Source organism: Engystomops pustulosus, chromosome 1 (assembly GCF_040894005.1).
Source record: "Engystomops pustulosus chromosome 1, aEngPut4.maternal, whole genome shotgun sequence".
Taxonomy (NCBI): Eukaryota; Metazoa; Chordata; class Amphibia; order Anura; family Leptodactylidae; genus Engystomops; species Engystomops pustulosus.
In genome coordinates, this window is record NC_092411.1 from 282,843,641 (window position 1) to 282,867,714 (window position 24,074).

General features: G+C 51.1%; 2 protein-coding genes across 2 annotated transcripts in view; both read left to right on the plus strand.

Annotated features, from left to right (window-relative positions):
• Window positions 1–2,847, plus strand: part of DDRGK1 (DDRGK domain containing 1) — a 32,460-nt gene extending 29,613 nt beyond the window's left edge. Inside the window, exons 7-9 of the mRNA XM_072126361.1 lie at window positions 389–445; window positions 1,804–1,852; window positions 2,596–2,847. Of these exons, the coding sequence (XP_071982462.1) occupies window positions 389–445; window positions 1,804–1,852; window positions 2,596–2,768 (279 nt within the window). The 3' untranslated portion in view covers window positions 2,769–2,847. The remainder of the gene's footprint in view (window positions 1–388; window positions 446–1,803; window positions 1,853–2,595) is intronic.
• LOC140083203 (uncharacterized) overlaps window positions 2,771–24,074 on the plus strand; it is a 62,102-nt gene continuing 40,798 nt past the window's right edge. Inside the window, exon 1 of the mRNA XM_072126362.1 lies at window positions 2,771–2,933. The gene's annotated coding sequence lies outside the window, so the exon portion shown is untranslated. The remainder of the gene's footprint in view (window positions 2,934–24,074) is intronic.

Genomic DNA, 24,074 nt, shown 5'->3' on the forward strand with positions numbered 1-24,074 from the left:
TGAGCATGCTCAGAGACCAGAGCGGTGACATCATCTATAGTGAATGGTGGATCCTGTGTTATCTGTACTCCACCCTTACTTCCAGTGCTGATAATGAAGTAACTGCTGAGAAGTGATCTCTACAGAACAGGAAGTGTCAAAGAAATGCGACTAAGATCTTTCTCTGTTACCAAATTTGCCCTCAACACTATATATAAATCATAGAACTTGGTCAAGGCCCATACCTTGTAACAAACCCTCAGCTGTGAGAAGTTTCAGCTGTGTACGGGTTTCCTGACAGTATCTGAAATATTTCCATTATTGGAAAGCAAGCAGAGATGCTAGAAATGAAAGTATGTTGTAGAGTAATATAAATGCATGTCACATGTATGGCTTTATTTTTTTTCAGGCTTCGAAAGTGGTTGTTCTGGAGGATCTGGGGGCACACTTTGGTCTGAGAGCTCAGGTAGGTGACTATAAAGAAGCACTCTCTGACCTCCTCTACTGCGCTGCGCTCTCTGACCTTTTCTCCTGCACTCGCTCTCTCTCCTCCTCCTCTCCTGCGCTCGCTCTCTCTCCTCCTCCTCTCCTTCGCTCGCTCTCTCTCTCTCCTCCTCCTCCTCTCTTGCGCTCGCTCTCTCTCTCTCCCCTTCTTTCCTGCGCTCGCTGTCTTCCTCCTCTCCTGCGCTCGCTGTCTTCCTCCTCTCCTGCGCTCGCTGTCTTCCTCCTCTCCTGAGCACGCTGTCTTCCTCCTCTCCTGCGCTCGCTCTCTTCCTCCTCTCCTGCGCTCGCTCTCTTCCTCCTCTCCTGCGCTCGCTCTCTTCCTCCTCTCCTGCGCTCGCTCTCTTCCTCCTCTCCTGCGCTCGCTCTCTTCCTCCTCTCCTGCGCTCGCTCTCTTCCTCCTCTCCTGCGCTGGCTCGCCCTCTTCCTCCTCTCCTGCGCTGGCTCGCCCTCTCACCTCCTCTCCTGCGCTGGCTCGCCCTCTCACCTCCTCTCCTGCGCTGGCTCGCCCTCTCACCTCCTCTCCTGCGCTGGCTCGCCCTCTCACCTCCTCTCCTGCGCTGGCTCGCCCTCTCACCTCCTCTCCTGCGCTGGCTCGCCCTCTCACCTCCTCTCCTGCGCTGGCTCGCCCTCTCACCTCCTCTCCTGCGCTGGCTCGCCCTCTCACCTCCTCTCCTGCGCTGGCTCGCCCTCTCACCTCCTCTCCTGCGCTGGCTCGCCCTCTCACCTCCTCTCCTGCGCTGGCTCGCCCTCTCACCTCCTCTCCTGCGCTGGCTCGCCCTCTCACCTCCTCTCCTGCGCTGGCTCGCCCTCTCACCTCCTCTCCTGCGCTCACGCTTTCTCTCTCACCTCCTCTCCTGCGCTCACGCTTTCTCTCTCACCTCCTCTCCTGCGCTCACGCTTTCTCTCTCACCTTCTCTCCTGCGCTCACGCTTTCTCTCTCACCTCCTCTCCTGCGCTCACGCTTTCTCTCTCACCTTCTCTCCTGCGCTCACGCTTTCTCTCTCACCTTCTCTCCTGCGCTCACGCTTTCTCTCTCACCTTCTCTCCTGCGCTCACGCTTTCTCTCTCACCTTCTCTCCTGCGCTCACGCTTTCTCTCTCACCTTCTCTCCTGCGCTCACGCTTTCTCTCTCACCTTCTCTCCTGCGCTCACGCTTTCTCTCTCACCTTCTCTCCTGCGCTCACGCTTTCTCTCTCACCTTCTCTCCTGCGCTCACGCTTTCTCTCTCTTCCTCCTCTCCTGCGCTCACGCTTTCTCTCTCACCTTCTCTCCTGCGCTCACGCTTTCTCTCTCACCTTCTCTCCTGCGCTCTCTCTCCAGGACGCTGTCAGCAGGATCCAGGACTTACTGGCCGATGGCTCCATCACAGGTGAGGATGTGAGGGCAGTGATGTCATACTGGGGAGGAGCCAGCAGGGGGTGATCATGTGGTCTGCGTGGCTGTAAATGCAGCTCTGTATGGGATTGGAGCACAATACATCCACATCATGTGTGTTCTGACTGATTGGTGGCTGCAGACTGATTGCAGCTCTTGATGTGTGAAGAGTATGAAACCATTATAATATTATGTCACCTCGCGAATATGAAAAGCTTGGATTGCAGCTCTAGATGTGACCAGAGCACAGGACAGTTTACAACTCCAAACTACGAAGCCCTATAAGATATAAATGCAGCTCTGGGTGTGAATGGAGTATGAAACTGTGTGTAACTAAACCATATAATCTTATCATATTCATGGCCGTGAATGCAGCTCTGGATGTGACTGGAGAACAACCCAGCTGTAGCTTCACCTTATGTAGACTTGTAAGATGTTCATGCAGCAGCTTTGGATGTGACTGGAGGCCAAGAAAGCTTGTAGTCTCGAAGTTTGTAAATGCAGCTTTGGATGTGACTGGAGTATGATACAGGTTATAACTCCAGACTGTGTCGTCTTGCGTGATGTGAGTGCAGCTCTAGATGTGATTGGAGTATGTCAATAAATGGATGTATTCTGAGTGGATGTGACTGGAGCTCTGGATGTGACTGGAGCTCTGGATGTGACTGGAGCTCTGGATGTGACTGGAGCTCTGGATGTGACTGGAGCGCACACTCACCTCTCTCTCTCCTCCGGCAGGTGTGATAGACGACAGAGGGAAGTTCATCTACATCACGGCGGAGGAGCTGGCGGCGGTGGCGCGGTTTATCCGGCAGAGGGGGCGGGTCTCCATCGCGGAGCTGGCGCAGGCCACCAATCAGCTGATTAACTTGAACCCTGACCCCAGCCCCACCCCCCTGACTGTGTCCTAATGTCCTCGCAGACTGCGGGGTGTGTGGAGTAGATGTCTGGTGGGATATTACAGCATTAAAGGACTGATCTCCCCCCAAGTGTCGTCACATGACTTATTTACCGCAGCCTGTGCAAATCCGGAGAAGGAGCAGAGTGTAAGGTCACAGGTCACCAGTCATCTACAGGTACAGCCTGAACTATACTCCAGTCACATCCACAGCTGCATTCACATATTGGAAAGCTACAGAATCTGGAGAACTCTAGTCACATCCAGAGCTTTAAGGTTACATAACATCCTACTCTACACTCTAGTCACATCCAAAGCTGCGCTCACAGCGCGACAAACGCCTTTTTACTCCGGTCACATCCAAAGCTGATTCATTCGTAGGTACTCTGGTCCCAGACCATGCCATTTTTCATGACGTAAATGCAGCTCTGAATGTGAATAGGAGACTGTTTTTTTTGCTCCAGTCACTTCCAGAGCTGCATTTACACCTTGTAAGGTTGCATGGTGTGGAATTAACAACCTCTGTTGCTCTCCAGTCACAACCAAAGCTGCTGTATTCATACATGAGCTTTTTACATATTGTGAGATTACATTATCTGAAGTTACAACCTGTATTTTCCTCCAGTCACATCCAGAGCTGCATTCAGAGAGGCCAGACTTGGTTTACAAATCTGCCTTATACTCCAATCGCATCCAGAGCGGCATTTACAGGGTGACTAGAGTATAATACAGAAGTGGTGGTATTTTCCTATATAACAAACACTCTCATCCTCTTCATGCAGATCAAACAAAGCGGACTACAACTCCCAGCATGCCTCAGCACGGCTCTGTCTCCAGTACAACACTGACACCTGGTGGACACTTAATGTATAGTTCTGATCTCTGCTCTCCAGGCTCAGTATGTGACACCTGGTACAGTGCTGACATCTAGTGGAGATGTTATGTATAGCGCTGAGCCCGGGCTGTGTGTGATATCTGGTACAGTGCTGACATCTAGTGGAGATGTTATGTATAGCGCTGAGCCCGGGCTGTGTGACACCTGGTACAGTGCTGACATCTAGTGGAGGTGTTATGTATAGCACTGAGCCCAGGCTGTGTGTGATATCTGGTACAGTGCTGACATCTAGTGGAGGTGTTATGTATAGCGCTGAGCCCGGGCTGTGTGTGATATCTGGTACAGGGCTGACATCTAGTGGAGATGTTATGTATAGCGCTGAGCCCGGGCTGTGTGTGATATCTGGTACAGTGCTGACATCTAGTGGAGATGTTATGTATAGCGCTGAGCCCGGGCTGTGTGTGATATCTGGTACAGGGCTGACATCTAGTGGAGATGTTATGTATAGCGCTGAGCCCGGGCTGTGTGTGATACCTGGTACAGTGCTGACATCTAGTGGAGATGTTATGTATAGCGCTGAGCCCGGGCTGTGTGTGATACCTGGTACAGTGCTGACATCTAGTGGAGATTGTGTGTATAGCGCTGAGCCCAGGCTGTGTGTGATATCTGGTACAGTGCTGACATCTAGTGGAGATGTTATGTATAGCGCTGAGCCCGGGCTGTGTGTGATACCTGGTACAGTGCTGACATCTAGTGGAGATGTTATGTATAGCGCTGAGCCCGGGCTGTGTGTGATACCTGGTACAGTGCTGACATCTAGTGGAGATGTTATGTATAGCGCTGAGCCCGGGCTGTGTGTGATATCTAGTACAGTGCTGACATCTAGTGGAGATGTTATGTATAGCGCTGAGCCCGGGCTGTGTGTGATACCTGGTACAGTGCTGACATCTAGTGGAGATGTTATGTATAGCGCTGAGCCCGGGCTGTGTGTGATATCTGGTACAGTGCTGACATCTAGTGGAGATGTTATGTATAACGCTGAGCCCGGGCTGTGTGTGATACATGGTACAGTGCTGACATCTAGTGGAGATGTTATGTATAGCGCTGAGCCCGGGCTGTGTGTGATACCTGGTACAGTGCTGACATCTAGTGGAGGTGTTATGTATAGCGCTGAGCCCGGGCTGTGTGTGATACCTGGTACAGTGCTGACATCTAGTGGAGATGTTATGTATAGCGCTGAGCCCGGGCTGTGTGTGATACCTGGTACAGTGCTGACATCTAGTGGAGATGTTATGTATAGCGCTGAGCCCGGGCTGTGTGTGATATCTGGTACAGTGCTGACATCTAGTGGAGGGTTTATGTATAGCGCTGAGCCCGGGCTGTGTGTGACACCTGGTACAGTGCTGACATCTAGTGGAGATGTTATGTATAGCGCTGAGCCCGGGCTGTGTGATATCTGGTACAGTGCTGACATCTAGTGGAGGTGTTATGTATAGCGCTGAGCCCGGGCTGTGTGTGATATCTGGTACAGTGCTGACATCTAGTGGAGATGTTATGTATAGCGCTGAGCCCGGGCTGTGTGTGATATCTAGTACAGTGCTGACATCTAGTGGAGATGTTATGTATAGCGCTGAGCCCGGGCTGTGTGTGATACCTGGTACAGTGCTGACATCTAGTGGAGATGTTATGTATAGCGCTGAGCCCGGGCTGTGTGTGATATCTGGTACAGTGCTGACATCTAGTGGAGGGTTTATGTATAGCGCTGAGCCCGGGCTGTGTGTGACACCTGGTACAGTGCTGACATCTAGTGGAGATGTTATGTATAGCGCTGAGCCCGGGCTGTGTGATATCTGGTACAGTGCTGACATCTAGTGGAGGTGTTATGTATAGCGCTGAGCCCGGGCTGTGTGTGATATCTGGTACAGTGCTGACATCTAGTGGAGATGTTATGTATAGCGCTGAGCCCGGGCTGTGTGTGATATCTAGTACAGTGCTGACATCTAGTGGAGATGTTATGTATAGCGCTGAGCCCGGGCTGTGTGTGATATCTGGTACAGTGCTGACATCTAGTGGAGATGTTATGTATAGCGCTGAGCCCGGGCTGTGTGACACCTGGTACAGTGCTGACATCTAGTGGAGGTGTTATGTATAGCGCTGAGCCCAGGCTGTGTGTGATATCTGGTACAGTGCTGACATCTAGTGGAGATGTTATGTATAGCGCTGAGCCCGGGCTGTGTGACACCTGGTACAGTGCTGACATCTAGTGGAGATGTTATGTATAGCGCTGAGCCCAGGCTGTGTGTGATATCTGGTACAGTGCTGACATCTAGTGGAGATGTTATGTATAGCGCTGAGCCCGGGCTGTGTGTGATATCTGGTACAGTGCTGACATCTAGTGGAGATGTTATGTATAGCGCTGAGCCCGGGCTGTGTGACACCTGGTACAGTGCTGACATCTAGTGGAGATGTTATGTATAGCGCTGAGCCCGGGCTGTGTGTGACACCTGGTACAGTGCTGACATCTAGTGGAGGTGTTATGTATAGCGCTGAGCCCGGGCTGTGTGTGATATCTGGTACAGTGCTGACATCTAGTGGAGATGTTATGTATAGCGCTGAGCCCAGGCTGTGTGTGATATCTGGTACAGTGCTGACATCTAGTGGAGATGTTATGTATAGCACTGAGCCCGGGCTGTGTGTGACACCTGGTACAGTGCTGACATCTAGTGGAGATGTTATGTATAGCGCTGAGCCCGGGCTGTGTGTGATACCTGGTACAGTGCTGACATCTAGTGGAGGTGTTATGTATAGCGCTGAGCCCGGGCTGTGTGTGATACCTGGTACAGTGCTGACATCTAGTGGAGATGTTATGTATAGCGCTGAGCCCGGGCTGTGTGTGATATCTGGTACAGTGCTGACATCTAGTGGAGATGTTATGTATAGCGCTGAGCCCGGGCTGTGTGTGATACCTGGTACAGTGCTGACATCTAGTGGAGATGTTATGTATAGCGCTGAGCCCGGGCTGTGTGTGATATCTGGTACAGTGCTGACATCTAGTGGAGATGTTATGTATAGCGCTGAGCCCGGGCTGTGTGACACCTGGTACAGTGCTGACATCTAGTGGAGATGTTATGTATAGCGCTGAGCCCGGGCTGTGTGTGATACCTGGTACAGTGCTGGCATCTAGTGGAGATGTTATGTATAGCGCTGAGCCCGGGCTGTGTGTGACACCTGGTACAGTGCTGACATCTAGTGGAGATGTTATGTATAGCGCTGAGCCCGGGCTGTGTGTGATATCTGGTACAGTGCTGACATCTAGTGGAGATGTTATGTATAGCACTGAGCCCGGGCTGTGTGTGATATCTGGTACAGTGCTGACATCTAGTGGAGATGTTATGTATAGCGCTGAGCCCGGGCTGTGTGTGATATCTGGTACAGTGCTGACATCTAGTGGAGATGTTATGTATAGCGCTGAGCCCGGGCTGTGTGTGACACCTGGTACAGTGCTGACATCTAGTGGAGATGTTATGTATAGCGCTGAGCCCGGGCTGTGTGTGATACCTGGTACAGTGCTGACATCTAGTGGAGATGTTATGTATAGCGCTGAGCCCGGGCTGTGTGTGATATCTGGTACAGTGCTGACATCTAGTGGAGATGTTATGTATAGCGCTGAGCCCGGGCTGTGTGTGATACCTGGTACAGTGCTGACATCTAGTGGAGATGTTATGTATAGCGCTGAGCCCGGGCTGTGTGTGATACCTGGTACAATGCTGACATCTAGTGGAGATGTTATGTATAGCGCTGAGCCCGGGCTGTGTGTGATACCTGGTACAGTGCTGACATCTAGTGGAGGTGTTATGTATAGCGCTGAGCCCGGGCTGTGTGTGATATCTGGTACAGTGCTGACATCTAGTGGAGATGTTATGTATAGCGCTGAGCCCGGGCTGTGTGATATCTGGTACAGTGCTGACATCTAGTGGAGATGTTATGTATAGCGCTGAGCCCGGGCTGTGTGTGATACCTGGTACAGTGCTGACATCTAGTGGAGATGTTATGTATAGCGCTGAGCCCGGGCTGTGTGTGATATCTGGTACAGTGCTGACATCTAGTGGAGGTGTTATGTATAGCGCTGAGCCCAGGCTGTGTGTGATATCTGGTACAGTGCTGACATCTAGTGGAGATGTTATGTATAGCGCTGAGCCCGGGCTGTGTGTGATATCTGGTACAGTGCTGACATCTAGTGGAGATGTTATGTATAGCGCTGAGCCCGGGCTGTGTGTGATATCTGGTAAAGTGCTGACATCTAGTGGAGATGTTATGTATAGTGCTGAGCCCAGGCTGTGTGTGACACCTGGTACAGTGCTGACATCTAGTGGAGATGTTATGTATAGCGCTGAGCCCGGGCTGTGTGTGATATCTGGTACAGTGCTGACATCTAGTGGAGATGTTATGTATAGCGCTGAGCCCGGGCTGTGTGTGATATCTGGTACAGTGCTGACATCTAGTGGAGATGTTATGTATAGCGCTGAGCCCGGGCTGTGTGTGATACCTGGTACAGTGCTGACATCTAGTGGAGATGTTATGTATAGCGCTGAGCCCGGGCTGTGTGTGATATCTGGTACAGTGCTGACATCTAGTGGAGATGTTATGTATAGCGCTGAGCCCGGGCTGTGTGTGATATCTGGTACAGTGCTGACATCTAGTGGAGATGTTATGTATAGCGCTGAGCCCGGGCTGTGTGTGATATCTGGTACAGTGCTGACATCTAGTGGAGATGTTATGTATAGCGCTGAGCCCAGGCTGTGTGTGATATCTGGTACAGTGCTGACATCTAGTGGAGATGTTATGTATAGCGCTGAGCCCGGGCTGTGTGTGATATCTGGTACAGTGCTGACATCTAGTGGAGATGTTATGCATAGCGCTGAGCCCGGGCTGTGTGTGATATCTGGTACAATGCTGACATCTAGTGGAGATGTTATGTATAGCGCTGAGCCCGGGCTGTGTGTGATATCTGGTACAGTGCTGACATCTAGTGGAGATGTTAAGTATAGCGCTGAGCCCGGGCTGTGTGTGATACCTGGTACAGTGCTGACATCTAGTGGAGATGTTATGTATAGCTCTGAGCCCGGGCTGTGTGTGACACCTGGTACAGTGCTGACATCTAGTGGAGATGTTATGTATAGCGCTGAGCCCAGGCTGTGTGTTATACCTGGTACAATGCTGACATCTAGTGGAGATGTTATGTATAGCGCTGAGCCCGGGCTGTGTGTGATATCTGGTACAGTGCTGACATCTAGTGGAGATGTTATGTATAGCGCTGAGCCCGGGCTGTGTGTGATACCTGGTACAGTGCTGACATCTAGTGGAGATGTTATGTATAGCGCTGAGCCCGGGCTGCGTGTGATACCTAGTACAGTGCTGACATCTAGTGGAGATTGTGTGTATAGCGCTGAGCCCAGGCTGTGTGGGATACCTGGTACAGTGCTGACATCTAGTGGAGATGTTATGTATAGCGCTGAGCCCGGGCTGTGTGTGATATCTGGTACAGTGCTGACATCTAGTGGAGATGTTATGTATAGCGCTGAGCCCGGGCTTTGTGTGATACCTGGTACAGTGCTAACATCTAGTGGAGATGTTATGTATAGCGCTGAGCCCGGGCTTTGTGTGATACCTGGTACAGTGCTGACATCTAGTGGAGATGTTATGTATAGCGCTGAGCCCGGGCTTTGTGTGATACCTGGTACAGTGCTGACATCTAGTGGAGATGTTATGTATAGCGCTGAGCCCGGGCTGTGTGTGATACCTGGTACAGTGCTGACATCTAGTGGAGATGTTATGTATAGCGCTGAGCCCGGGCTGTGTGTGTGATACCTGGTACAGTGCTGACATCTAGTGGAGGTGTTATGTATTGCGCTGAGCCCAGGCTGTGTGTGATACCTGGTACAGTGCTGACATCTAGTGGAGATGTTATGTATAGCGCTGAGCCCGGGCTGTGTGTGACACCTGGTACAGTGCTGACATCTAGTGGAGATGTTATGTATAGCGCTGAGCCCGGGCTGTGTGTGATATCTGGTACAGTGCTGACATCTAGTGGAGGTGTTATGTATAGCGCTGAGCCCAGGCTGTGTGTGATATCTGGTACAGTGCTGACATCTAGTGGAGATGTTATGTATAGCGCTGAGCCCAGGCTGTGTGTGATATCTGGTACAGTGCTGACATCTAGTGGAGATGTTATGTATAGCACTGAGCCCGGGCTGTGTGTGATATCTGGTACAGTGCTGACATCTAGTGGAGATGTTATGTATAGCGCTGAGCCCGGGCTGTGTGTGACACCTGGTACAGTGCTGACATCTAGTGGAGGGTTTATGTATAGCGCTGAGCCCGGGCTGTGTGTGATATCTGGTACAGTGCTGACATCTAGTGGAGATGTTATGTGTAGCGCTAAGCCCGGGCTGTGTGTGACACCTGGTACAGTGCTGACATCTAGTGGAGATGTTATGTATAGTGCTGAGCCCGGGCTGTGTGATACCTGGTACAGTGCTGACATCTAGTGGAGATGTTATGTATAGCGCTGAGCCCGGGCTGTGTGTGATATCTGGTACAGTGCTGACATCTAGTGGAGATGTTATGTATAGCGCTGAGCCCGGGCTGTGTGTGATACCTGGTACAGTGCTGACATCTAGTGGAGGTGTTATGTATAGCGCTGAGCCCGGGCTGTGTGTGACACCTGGTACAGTGCTGACATCTAGTGGAGATGTTATGTATTGCGCTGAGCCCGGGCTGTGTGTGATATCTGGTACAGTGCTGACATCTAGTGGAGATGTTATGTATAGCGCTGAGCCCGATCTGTGTGTGACACCTGGTACAGTGCTGACATCTAGTGGAGATGTTATGTATAGCGCTGAGCCCGGGCTGTGTGTGACACCTGGTACAGTGCTGACATCTAGTGGAGATTGTGTGTATAGCGCTGAGCCCGGGCTGTGTGTGATACCTGGTACAGTGCTGACATCTAGTGGAGATGTTATGTATAGCACTGAGCCCGGGCTGTGTGTGATATCTGGTACAGTGCTGACATCTAGTGGAGATGTTATGTATAGCGCTGAGCCCGGGCTGTGTGTGATATCTGGTACAGTGCTGACATCTAGTGGAGATGTTATGTATTGCGCTGAGCCCGGGCTGTGTGTGACACCTGGTACAGTGCTGACATCTAGTGGAGATTGTGTGTATAGCGCTGAGCCCGGGCTGTGTGTGATACCTGGTACAGTGCTGACATCTAGTGGAGATGTTATGTATAGCGCTGAGCCCGGGCTGTGTGATACCTGGTACAGTGCTGACATCTAGTGGAGATGTTATGTATAGCGCTGAGCCCGGGCTGTGTGTGATATCTGGTACAGTGCTGACATCTAGTGGAGATGTTATGTATAGCGCTGAGCCCAGGCTGTGTGTGATATCTGGTACAGTGCTGACATCTAGTGGAGAGGTTATGTGTAGCGCTGAGCCCGGGCTGTGTGTGATACCTGGTACAGTGCTGACATCTAGTGGAGATGTTATGTATAGCGCTGAGCCCGGGCTGTGTGTGATATCTGGTACAGTGCTGACATCTAGTGGAGATTGTGTGTATAGCGCTGAGCCCGGGCTGTGTGTGATACCTGGTACAGTGCTGACATCTAGTGGAGATGTTATGTATAGCGCTGAGCCCAGGCTGTGTGTGATATCTGGTACAGTGCTGACATCTAGTGGAGATGTTATGTATAGCGCTGAGCCCAGGCTGTGTGATACCTGGTACAGTGCTGACATCTAGTGGAGATGTTATGTATAGCGCTGAGCCCGGGCTGTGTGATACCTGGTACAGTGCTGACATCTAGTGGAGATGTTATGTATAGCGCTGAGCCCGGGCTGTGTGTGATATCTGGTACAGTGCTGACATCTAGTGGAGATGTTATGTATAGCGCTGAGCCCAGGCTGTGTGTGACACCTGGTACAGTGCTGACATCTAGTGGAGATGTTATGTATAGCGCTGAGCCCGGGCTGTGTGTGATATCTGGTACAGTGCTGACATCTAGTGGAGATGTTATGTATAGCGCTGAGCCCGGGCTGTGTGTGTGATATCTGGTACAGTGCTGACATCTAGTGGAGATGTTATGTATAGCGCTGAGCCCAGGCTCTGTGTGATACCTGGTACAGTGCTGACATCTAGTGGAGATGTTATGTATAGCGCTGAGCCCAGGCTGTGTGTGATATCTGGTACAGTGCTGACATCTAGTGGAGATGTTATGTATAGCGCTGAGCCCGGGCTGTGTGTGATATCTGGTACAGTGCTGACATCTAGTGGAGATGTTATGTATAGCGCTGAGCCCGGGCTGTGTGTGTGATATCTGGTACAGTGCTGACATCTAGTGGAGATGTTATGTATAGCGCTGAGCCCGGGCTGTGTGTGATATCTGGTACAGTGCTGACATCTAGTGGAGATGTTATGTATAGCGCTGAGCCCGGGCTGTGTGTGACACCTGGTACAGTGCTGACATCTAGTGGAGATGTTATGTATAGCACTGAGCCCGGGCTGTGTGTGATATCTGGTACAGTGCTGACACCTAGTGGAGATGTTATGTATAGCGCTGAGCCCGGGCTGTGTGTGACACCTGGTACAGTGCTGACATCTAGTGGAGATGTTATGTATAGCACTGAGCCCGGGCTGTGTGTGATATCTGGTACAGTGCTGACATCTAGTGGAGATGTTATGTATAGCGCTGAGCCCGGGCTGTGTGTGACACCTGGTACAGTGCTGACATCTAGTGGAGATGTTATGTATAGCGCTGAGCCCGGGCTGTGTGTGATATCTGGTACAGTGCTGACATCTAGTGGAGATGTTATGTATAGCGCTGAGCCCGGGCTGTGTGTGATATCTGGTACAGTGCTGACATCTAGTGGAGATGTTATGTATAGCGCTGAGCCCGGGCTGTGTGTGATACCTGGTACAGTGCTGACATCTAGTGGAGATGTTATGTATAGCGCTGAGCCCGGGCTGTGTGTGATACCTGGTACAGTGCTGACATCTAGTGGAGGGTTTATGTATAGCGCTGAGCCCGGGCTGTGTGTGATATCTGGTACAGTGCTGACATCTAGTGGAGATGTTATGTATAACGCTGAGCCCGGGCTGTGTGTGATATCTGGTACAGTGCTGACATCTAGTGGAGATGTTATGTATAACGCTGAGCCCGGGCTGTGTGTGACACCTGGTACAATGCTGACATCTAGTGGAGATGTTATGTATAGCGCTGAGCCCGGGCTGTGTGTGATACCTGGTACAGTGCTGACATCTAGTGGAGGGTTTATGTATAGCGCTGAGCCCGGGCTGTGTGTGATATCTGGTACAGTGCTGACATCTAGTGGAGATGTTATGTATAGCGCTGAGCCCGGGCTGTGTGTGTGACACCTGGTACAGTGCTGACATCTAGTGGAGGTGTTATGTATAGCGCTGAGCCCGGGCTGTGTGTGATACCTGGTACAATGCTGACATCTAGTGGAGATGTTATGTATAGCGCTGAGCCCAGGCTGTGTGTGATATCTGGTACAGTGCTGACATCTAGTGGAGATGTTATGTATAGCGCTGAGCCCGGGCTGTGTGTGATATCTGGTACAGTGCTGACATCTAGTGGAGATGTTATGTATAGCGCTGAGCCCGGGCTGTGTGTGATACCTGGTACAGTGCTGACATCTAGTGGAGATGTTATGTATAGCGCTGAGCCCAGGCTGTGTGTGATATCTGGTACAGTGCTGACATCTAGTGGAGATGTTATGTATAGCGCTGAGCCCGGGCTGTGTGTGATATCTGGTACAGTGCTGACATCTAGTGGAGATGTTATGTATAGCACTGAGCCCGGGCTGTGTGTGATATCTGGTACAGTGCTGACATCTAGTGGAGATGTTATGTATAGCGCTGAGCCCGGGCTGTGTGATACCTGGTACAGTGCTGACATCTAGTGGAGATGTTATGTATAGCGCTGAGCCCGGGCTGTGTGATACCTGGTACAGTGCTGACATCTAGTGGAGATTGTGTGTATAGCGCTGAGCCCGGGCTGTGTGTGATACCTGGTACAGTGCTGACATCTAGTGGAGATTGTGTGTATAGCGCTGAGCCCGGGCTTTGTGTGATACCTGGTACAGTGCTGACATCTAGTGGAGATGTTATGTATAGCGCTGAGCCCGGGCTGTGTGTGACACCTGGTACAATGCTGACATCTAGTGGAGATGTTATGTATAGCGCTGAGCCCGGGCTTTGTGTGACACCTGGTACAGTGCTGACATCTAGTGGAGATGTTATGTATAGCGCTGAGCCCGGGCTGTGTGTTATACCTGGTACAATGCTGACATCTAGTGGAGATATTATGTATAGCGCTGAGCCCGGGCTGTGTGTGATATCTGGTACAGTGCTGACATCTAGTGGAGATGTTATGTATAGCGCTGAGCCCGGGCTGTGTGGGATACCTGGTACAGTGCTGACATCTAGTGGAGATGTTATGTATAGCGCTGAGCCCGGGCTGTGTGTGATATCTGGTACAGTGCTGACATCTAGTGGAGATGTTATGTATAGCGCTGAGCCCGGGCTGTGTGTGATACCTGGTACAGTTCTGACATCTAGTGGAGATTGTGTGTATAGCGCTGAGCCCGGGCTGTGTGTGACACCTGGTACAGTGCTGACATCTAGTGGAGGGTTTATGTATAGCGCTGAGCCCGGGCTGTGTGTGATATCTGGTACAGTGCTGACATCTAGTGGAGATGTTATGTATAGCGCTGAGCCCGGGCTGTGTGTGATATCTGGTACAGTGCTGACATCTAGTGGAGATGTTATGTATAGCGCTGAGCCCAGGCTGTGTGTGATATCTGGTACAGTGCTGACATCTAGTGGAGATGTTATGTATAGCGCTGAGCCCGGGCTGTGTGTGATACCTGGTACAGTGCTGACATCTAGTGGAGGGTTTATGTATAGCGCTGAGCCCGGGCTGTGTGTGACACCTGGTACAATGCTGACATCTAGTGGAGATGTTATGTATAGCGCTGAGCCCGGGCTGTGTGTGATACCTGGTACAGTGCTGACATCTAGTGGAGGGTTTATGTATAGCGCTGAGCCCGGGCTGTGTGTGATATCTGGTACAGTGCTGACATCTAGTGGAGATGTTATGTATAGCGCTGAGCCCGGGCTGTGTGTGTGACACCTGGTACAGTGCTGACATCTAGTGGAGGTGTTATGTATAGCGCTGAGCCCGGGCTGTGTGATACCTGGTACAGTGCTGACATCTAGTGGAGATTGTGTGTATAGCGCTGAGCCCGGGCTTTGTGTGATACCTGGTACAGTGCTGACATCTAGTGGAGATGTTATGTATAGCGCTGAGCCCGGGCTGTGTGTGACACCTGGTACAATGCTGACATCTAGTGGAGATGTTATGTATAGCGCTGAGCCCGGGCTGTGTGGGATACCTGGTACAGTGCTGACATCTAGTGGAGATGTTATGTATAGCGCTGAGCCCGGGCTGTGTGTGATATCTGGTACAGTGCTGACATCTAGTGGAGATATTATGTATAGCACTGAGCCCGGGCTGTGTGTGACACCTGGTACAGTGCTGACATCTAGTGGAGATGTTATGTATAGCGCTGAGCCCGGGCTGTGTGTGACACCTGGTACAGTGCTGACATCTAGTGGAGATTGTGTGTATAGCGCTGAGCCCAGGCTGTGTGTGATACCTGGTACAGTGCTGACATCTAGTGGAGATGTTATGTATAGCGCTGAGCCCGGGCTGTGTGTGACACCTGGTACAGTGCTGACATCTAGTGGAGATGTTATGTATAGCGCTGAGCCCGGGCTGTGTGTGACACCTGGTACAGTGCTGACATCTAGTGGAGATTGTGTGTATAGCGCTGAGCCCAGGCTGTGTGTGATACCTGGTACAGTGCTGACATCTAGTGGAGATGTTATGTATAGCGCTGAGCCCGGGCTGTGTGTGATACCTGGTACAGTGCTGACATCTAGTGGAGATGTTATGTATAGCGCTGAGCCCGGGCTGTGTGTGATATCTGGTACAGTGCTGACATCTAGTGGAGATGTTATGTATAGCGCTGAGCCCGGGCTGTGTGTGACACCTGGTACAGTGCTGACATCTAGTGGAGATGTTATGTATAGCGCTGAGCCCAGGCTGTGTGTGACACCTGGTACAGTGCTGACATCTAGTGGAGATGTTATGTATAGCGCTGAGCCCGGGCTGTGTGTGATATCTGGTACAGTGCTGACATCTAGTGGAGATGTTATGTATAGCGCTGAGCCCGAGCTGTGTGTGATACCTGGTACAGTGCTGACATCTAGTGGAGATGTTATGTATAGCGCTGAGCCCGGGCTGTGTGTGATACCTGGTACAGTGCTGACATCTAGTGGAGATGTTATGTATAGCGCTGAGCCCGGGCTGTGTGTGATACCTGGTACAGTGCTGACATCTAGTGGAGATGTTATGTATAGCGCTGAGCCCGGGCTGTGTGTGATATCTGGTACAATGCTGACATCTAGTGGAGATGTTATGTATAGCGCTGAGCCCGGGCTGTGTGTGATACCTGGTACAGTGCTGACATCTAGTGGAGATGTTATGTATAGCGCTGAGCCCAGGCTGTGTGTGATACCTGGTACAGTGCTGACATCTAGTGGAGATGTTATGTATAGCGCTGAGCCCGGGCTGTGTGTGATACCTGGTACAGTGCTGACATCTAGTGGAGATTGTGTGTATAGCGCTGAGCCCGGGCTGTGTGTGATACCTGGTACAGTGCTGACATCTAGTGGAGATTGTGTGTATAGCGCTGAGCCCGGGCTGTGTGTGATACCTGGTACAGTGCTGACATCTAGTGGAGATGTTATGTATAGCGCTGAGCCCGGGCTGTGTGTGATATCTGGTACAGTGCTGACATCTAGTGGAGATGTTATGTATAGCGCTGAGCCCGGGCTGTGTGTGATATCTGGTACAGTGCTGACATCTAGTGGAGATGTTATGTATAGCGCTGAGCCCGGGCTGTGTGTGATATCTGGTACAGTGCTGACATCTAGTGGAGATGTTATGTATAGCGCTGAGCCCGGGCTGTGTGTGATACCTGGTACAGTGCTGACATCTAGTGGAGATTGTGTGTATAGCGCTGAGCCCGGGCTGTGTGTGATACCTGGTACAGTGCTGACATCTAGTGGAGATTGTGTGTATAGCGCTGAGCCCGGGCTGTGTGTGATACCTGGTACAGTGCTGACATCTAGTGGAGATTGTGTGTATAGCGCTGAGCCCGGGCTGTGTGTGATACCTGGTACAGTGCTGACATCTAGTGGAGATTGTGTGTATAGCGCTGAGCCCGGGCTGTGTGTGATACCTGGTACAGTGCTGACATCTAGTGGAGATTGTGTGTATAGCGCTGAGCCCGGGCTGTGTGTGATACCTGGTACAGTGCTGACATCTAGTGGAGATGTTATGTATAGCGCTGAGCCCGGGCTGTGTGATACCTGGTACAGTTCTGACATCTAGTGGAGGTGTTATGTATAGCGCTGAGCCCGGGCTGTGTGATACCTGGTACAGTTCTGACATCTAGTGGAGATGTTATGTATAGCGCTGAGCCCGGGCTGTGTGTGATACCTGGTACAGTTCTGACATCTAGTGGAGATGTTATGTATAGCGCTGAGCCCGGGCTGTGTGATACCTGGTACAGTTCTGACATCTAGTGGAGATGTTATGTATAGCGCTGAGCCCGGGCTGTGTGTGATATCTGGTACAGTGCTGACATCTAGTGGAGATGTTATGTATAGCGCTGAGCCCGGGCTGTGTGTGATATCTGGTACAGTGCTGACATCTAGTGGAGATGTTATGTATAGCGCTGAGCCCGGGCTGTGTGATACCTGGTACAGTTCTGACATCTAGTGGAGATGTTATGTATAGCGCTGAGCCCGGGCTGTGTGATATCTGGTACAGTGCTGACATCTAGTGGAGGGTTTATGTATAGCGCTGAGCCCGGGCTGTGTGTGACACCTGGTACAATGCTGACATCTAGTGGAGATGTTATGTATAGCGCTGAGCCCAGGCTGTGTGGGATACCTGGTACAGTGCTGACATCTAGTGGAGATGTTATGTATAGCAATGAGCCCGGGCTGTGTGTGATATCTGGTACAGTGCTGACATCTAGTGGAGATGTTATGTATAGCGCTGAGCCCGGGCTGTATGTGATATCTGGTACAGTGCTGACATCTAGTGGAGATGTTATGTATAGCGCTGAGCCCGGGCTGTGTGTGATATCTGGTACAGTGCTGACATCTAGTGGAGATGTTATGTATAGCGCTGAGCCCGGGCTGTGTGTGATATCTGGTACAGTGCTGACATCTAGTGGAGATGTTATGTATAGCGCTGAGCCCGGGCTGTGTGTGACACCTGGTACAGTGCTGACATCTAGTGGAGATGTTATGTATAGCGCTGAGCCCGGGCTGTGTGTGATATCTGGTACAGTGCTGACATCTAGTGGAGATGTTATGTATAGCGCTGAGCCCGGGCTGTGTGTGATACCTGGTACAGTGCTGACATCTAGTGGAGATGTTATGTATAGCGCTGAGCCCGGGCTGTGTGTGATATCTGGTACAGTGCTGACATCTAGTGGAGATGTTATGTATAGCGCTGAGCCCAGGCTGTGTGTGATATCTGGTACAGTGCTGACATCTAGTGGAGATGTTATGTATAGCGCTGAGCCCAGGCTGTGTGTGATATCTGGTACAGTGCTGACATCTAGTGGAGATGTTATGTATAGCGCTGAGCCCGGGCTGTGTGTGATATCTGGTACAGTGCTGACATCTAGTGGAGATGTTATGTATAGCGCTGAGCCCGGGCTGTGTGTGATATCTGGTACAGTGCTGACATCTAGTGGAGATGTTATGTATAGCGCTGAGCCCGGGCTGTGTGTGATACCTGGTACAGTGCTGACATCTAGTGGAGATGTTATGTATAGCGCTGAGCCCGGGCTGTGTGATACCTGGTACAGTGCTGACATCTAGTGGAGGTGTTATGTATAGCGCTGAGCCCGGGCTGTGTGTGATACCTGGTACAGTGCTGACATCTAGTGGAGATGTTATGTATAGCGCTGAGCCCGGGCTGTGTGTGATATCTGGTACAGTGCTGACATCTAGTGGAGATGTTATGTATAGCGCTGAGCCTGGGCTGTGTGTGATATCTGGTACAGTGCTGACATCTAGTGGAGATGTTATGTATAGCGCTGAGCCCGGGCTGTGTGATACCTGGTACAGTTCTGACATCTAGTGGAGATGTTATGTATAGCGCTGAGCCCGGGCTGTGTGTGATATCTGGTACAGTGCTGACATCTAGTGGAGATGTTATGTATAGCGCTGAGCCCGGGCTGTGTGTGATATCTGGTACAGTGCTGACATCTAGTGGAGATGTTATGTATAGCGCTGAGCCCGGGCTGTGTGATACCTGGTACAGTTCTGACATCTAGTGGAGATGTTATGTATAGCGCTGAGCCCGGGCTGTGTGATATCTGGTACAGTGCTGACATCTAGTGGAGGGTTTATGTATAGCGCTGAGCCCGGGCTGTGTGTGACACCTGGTACAATGCTGACATCTAGTGGAGATGTTATGTATAGCGCTGAGCCCAGGCTGTGTGGGATACCTGGTACAGTGCTGACATCTAGTGGAGATGTTATGTATAGCAATGAGCCCGGGCTGTGTGTGATATCTGGTACAGTGCTGACATCTAGTGGAGATGTTATGTATAGCGCTGAGCCCGGGCTGTGTGTGACACCTGGTACAGTGCTGACATCTAGTGGAGATGTTATGTATAGCGCTGAGCCCGGGCTGTGTGTGATATCTGGTACAGTGCTGACATCTAGTGGAGATGTTATGTATAGCGCTGAGCCCGGGCTGTGTGTGACACCTGGTACAGTGCTGACATCTAGTGGAGATGTTATGTATAGCGCTGAGCCCGGGCTGTGTGTGATATCTGGTACAGTGCTGACATCTAGTGGAGATGTTATGTATAGCGCTGAGCCCGGGCTGTGTGTGATACCTGGTACAGTGCTGACATCTAGTGGAGATGTTATGTATAGCGCTGAGCCCGGGCTGTGTGTGATATCTGGTACAGTGCTGACATCTAGTGGAGATGTTATGTATAGCGCTGAGCCCGGGCTGTGTGATACCTGGTACAGTGCTGACATCTAGTGGAGGTGTTATGTATAGCGCTGAGCCCGGGCTGTGTGTGATACCTGGTACAGTGCTGACATCTAGTGGAGATGTTATGTATAGCGCTGAGCCCGGGCTGTGTGTGATATCTGGTACAGTGCTGACATCTAGTGGAGATGTTATGTATAGCGCTGAGCCTGGGCTGTGTGTGATATCTGGTACAGTGCTGACATCTAGTGGAGATGTTATGTATAGCACTGAGCCCGGGCTGTGTGTGATACCTGGTACAATGCTGACATCTAGTGGAGATGTTATGTATAACGCTGAGCCCGGGCTGTGTGTGATATCTGGTACAGTGCTGACATCTAGTGGAGATGTTATGTATAGCGCTGAGCCCAGGCTGTGTGTGATATCTGGTACAGTGCTGACATCTAGTGGAGATGTTATGTATAGCGCTGAGCCCAGGCTGTGTGTGACACCTGGTACAGTGCTGACATCTAGTGGAGATGTTATGTATAGCGCTGAGCCCGGGCTGTGTGTGATACCTGGTACAGTGCTGACATCTAGTGGAGATGTTATGTATAGCGCTGAGCCCAGGCTGTGTGTGATATCTGGTACAGTGCTGACATCTAGTGGAGATGTTATGTATAGCGCTGAGCCCAGGCTGTGTGTGACACCTGGTACAGTGCTGACATCTAGTGGAGATGTTATGTATAGCGCTGAGCCCGGGCTGTGTGTTATACCTGGTACAATGCTGACATCTAGTGGAGATGTTATGTATAGCGCTGAGCCCAGGCTGTGTGTGACACCTGGTACAGTGCTGACATCTAGTGGAGATGTTATGTATAGCGCTGAGCCCGGGCTGTGTGTGATACCTGGTACAGTGCTGACATCTAGTGGAGATGTTATGTATAGCGCTGAGCCCGGGCTGTGTGATACCTGGTACAGTGCTGACATCTAGTGGAGATGTTATGTATAGCGCTGAGCCCGGGCTGTGTGTGATACCTGGTACAGTGCTGACATCTAGTGGAGATGTTATGTATAGCGCTGAGCCCGGGCTGTGTGTGATACCTGGTACAGTGCTGACATCTAGTGGAGGTGTTATGTATAGCGCTGAGCCCGGGCTGTGTGTGATACCTGGTACAGTGCTGACATCTAGTGGAGGTGTTATGTATAGCGCTGAGCCCGGGCTGTGTGTGATATCTGGTACAGTGCTGACATCTAGTGGAGATGTTATGTATAGCGCTGAGCCCGGGCTGTGTGTGATACCTGGTACAGTGCTGACATCTAGTGGAGGTGTTATGTATAGCGCTGAGCCCGGGCTGTGTGTGATATCTGGTACAGTGCTGACATCTAGTGGAGATGTTATGTATAGCGCTGAGCCCGGGCTGTGTGTGATATCTGGTACAGTGCTGACATCTAGTGGAGATGTTATGTATAGCGCTGAGCCCAGGCTGTGTGTGATATCTGGTACAGTGCTGACATCTAGTGGAGATGTTATGTATAGCGCTGAGCCCGGGCTGTGTGTGATACCTGGTACAATGCTGACATCTAGTGGAGATGTTATGTATAACGCTGAGCCCGGGCTGTGTGTGATATCTGGTACAGTGCTGACATCTAGTGGAGATGTTATGTATAGCGCTGAGCCCGGGCTGTGTGTGACATCTGGTACAGTGCTGACATCTAGTGGAGATGTTATGTATAGCGCTGAGCCCAGGCTGTGTGTGACACCTGGTACAGTGCTGACATCTAGTGGAGATGTTATGTATAGCGCTGAGCCCGGGCTGTGTGTGATACCTGGTACAGTGCTGACATCTAGTGGAGATGTTATGTATAGCGCTGAGCCCAGGCTGTGTGTGATATCTGGTACAGTGCTGACATCTAGTGGAGATGTTATGTATAGCGCTGAGCCCAGGCTGTGTGTGACACCTGGTACAGTGCTGACATCTAGTGGAGATGTTATGTATAGCGCTGAGCCCGGGCTGTGTGTTATACCTGGTACAATGCTGACATCTAGTGGAGATGTTATGTATAGCGCTGAGCCCAGGCTGTGTGTGACACCTGGTACAGTGCTGACATCTAGTGGAGATGTTATGTATAGCGCTGAGCCCGGGCTGTGTGTGATACCTGGTACAGTGCTGACATCTAGTGGAGATGTTATGTATAGCGCTGAGCCCGGGCTGTGTGATACCTGGTACAGTGCTGACATCTAGTGGAGATGTTATGTATAGCGCTGAGCCCGGGCTGTGTGTGATACCTGGTACAGTGCTGACATCTAGTGGAGATGTTATGTATAGCGCTGAGCCCGGGCTGTGTGTGATACCTGGTACAGTGCTGACATCTAGTGGAGGTGTTATGTATAGCGCTGAGCCCGGGCTGTGTGTGATACCTGGTACAGTGCTGACATCTAGTGGAGGTGTTATGTATAGCGCTGAGCCCGGGCTGTGTGTGATACCTGGTACAGTGCTGACATCTAGTGGAGGTGTTATGTATAGCGCTGAGCCCGGGCTGTGTGTGATATCTGGTACAGTGCTGACATCTAGTGGAGATGTTATGTATAGCGCTGAGCCCGGGCTGTGTGTGATATCTGGTACAGTGCTGACATCTAGTGGAGATGTTATGTATAGCGCTGAGCCCGGGCTGTGTGTGATATCTGGTACAGTGCTGACATCTAGTGGAGATGTTATGTATAGCGCTGAGCCCAGGCTGTGTGTGATATCTGGTACAGTGCTGACATCTAGTGGAGATGTTATGTATAGCGCTGAGCCCGGGCTGTGTGTGATATCTGGTACAGTGCTGACATCTAGTGGAGATGTTATGTATAGCGCTGAGCCCGGGCTGTGTGTGATACCTGGTACAGTGCTGACATCTAGTGGAGATGTTATGTATAGCGCTGAGCCCGGGCTGTGTGATATCTGGTACAGTGCTGACATCTAGTGGAGATTGTGTGTATAGCGCTGAGCCCGAGCTGTGTGTGATATCTGGTACAGTGCTGACATCTAGTGGAGATGTTATGTATAGCGCTGAGCCCAGGCTGTGTGTGATATCTGGTACAGTGCTGACATTTAGTGGAGATGTTATGTATAGCGCTGAGCCCGGGCTGTGTGTGATATCTGGTACAGTGCTGACATCTAGTGGAGATGTTATGTATAGCGCTGAGCCCGGGCTGTGTGTGATACCTGGTACAGTGCTGACATCTAGTGGAGATGTTATGTATAGCGCTGAGCCCGGGCTGTGTGATATCTGGTACAGTGCTGACATCTAGTGGAGATTGTGTGTATAGCGCTGAGCCCGGGCTGTGTGTGATATCTGGTACAGTGCTGACATCTAGTGGAGATGTTATGTATAGCGCTGAGCCCGGGCTGTGTGTGATATCTGGTACAGTGCTGACATCTAGTGGAGATGTTATGTATAGCGCTGAGCCCGGGCTGTGTGTGATATCTGGTACAGTGCTGACATCTAGTGGAGATGTTATGTATAGCGCTGAGCCCGGGCTGTGTGTGATACCTGGTACAGTGCTGACATCTAGTGGAGGGTTTATGTATAGCGCTGAGCCCGGGCTGTGTGATACCTGGTACAGTGCTGACATCTAGTGGAGATGTTATGTATAGCGCTGAGCCCGGGCTGTGTGTGATATCTGGTACAGTGCTGACATCTAGTGGAGATGTTATGTATAGCGCTGAGCCCGGGCTGTGTGTGATACCTGGTACAATGCTGACATCTAGTGGAGATGTTATGTATAGCGCTGAGCCCGGGCTGTGTGTGATACCTGGTACAGTGCTGACATCTAGTGGAGATGTTATGTATAGCGCTGAGCCCGGGCTGTGTGTGATATCTGGTACAGTGCTGACATCTAGTGGAGATGTTATGTATAGCGCTGAGCCCGGGCTGTGTGTGATACCTGGTACAGTGCTGACATCTAGTGGAGATGTTATGTATAGCGCTGAGCCCAGGCTGTGTGTGATACCTGGTACAGTGCTGACATCTAGTGGAGGTGTTATGTATAGCGCTGAGCCCGGGCTGTGTGTGATATCTGGTACAGTGCTGACATCTAGTGGAGATTGTGTGTATAGCGCTGAGCCCGAGCTGTGTGTGAAAGCTGGTACAGTGCTGACATCTAGTGGAGATGTTATGTATAGCGCTGAGCCCGGGCTGTGTGTGATATCTGGTACAGTGCTGACATCTAGTGGAGATGTTATGTATAGCGCTGAGCCCAGGCTGTGTGTGATATCTGGTACAGTGCTGACATCTAGTGGAGATGTTATGTATAGCGCTGAGCCCGGGCTGTGTGTGATAT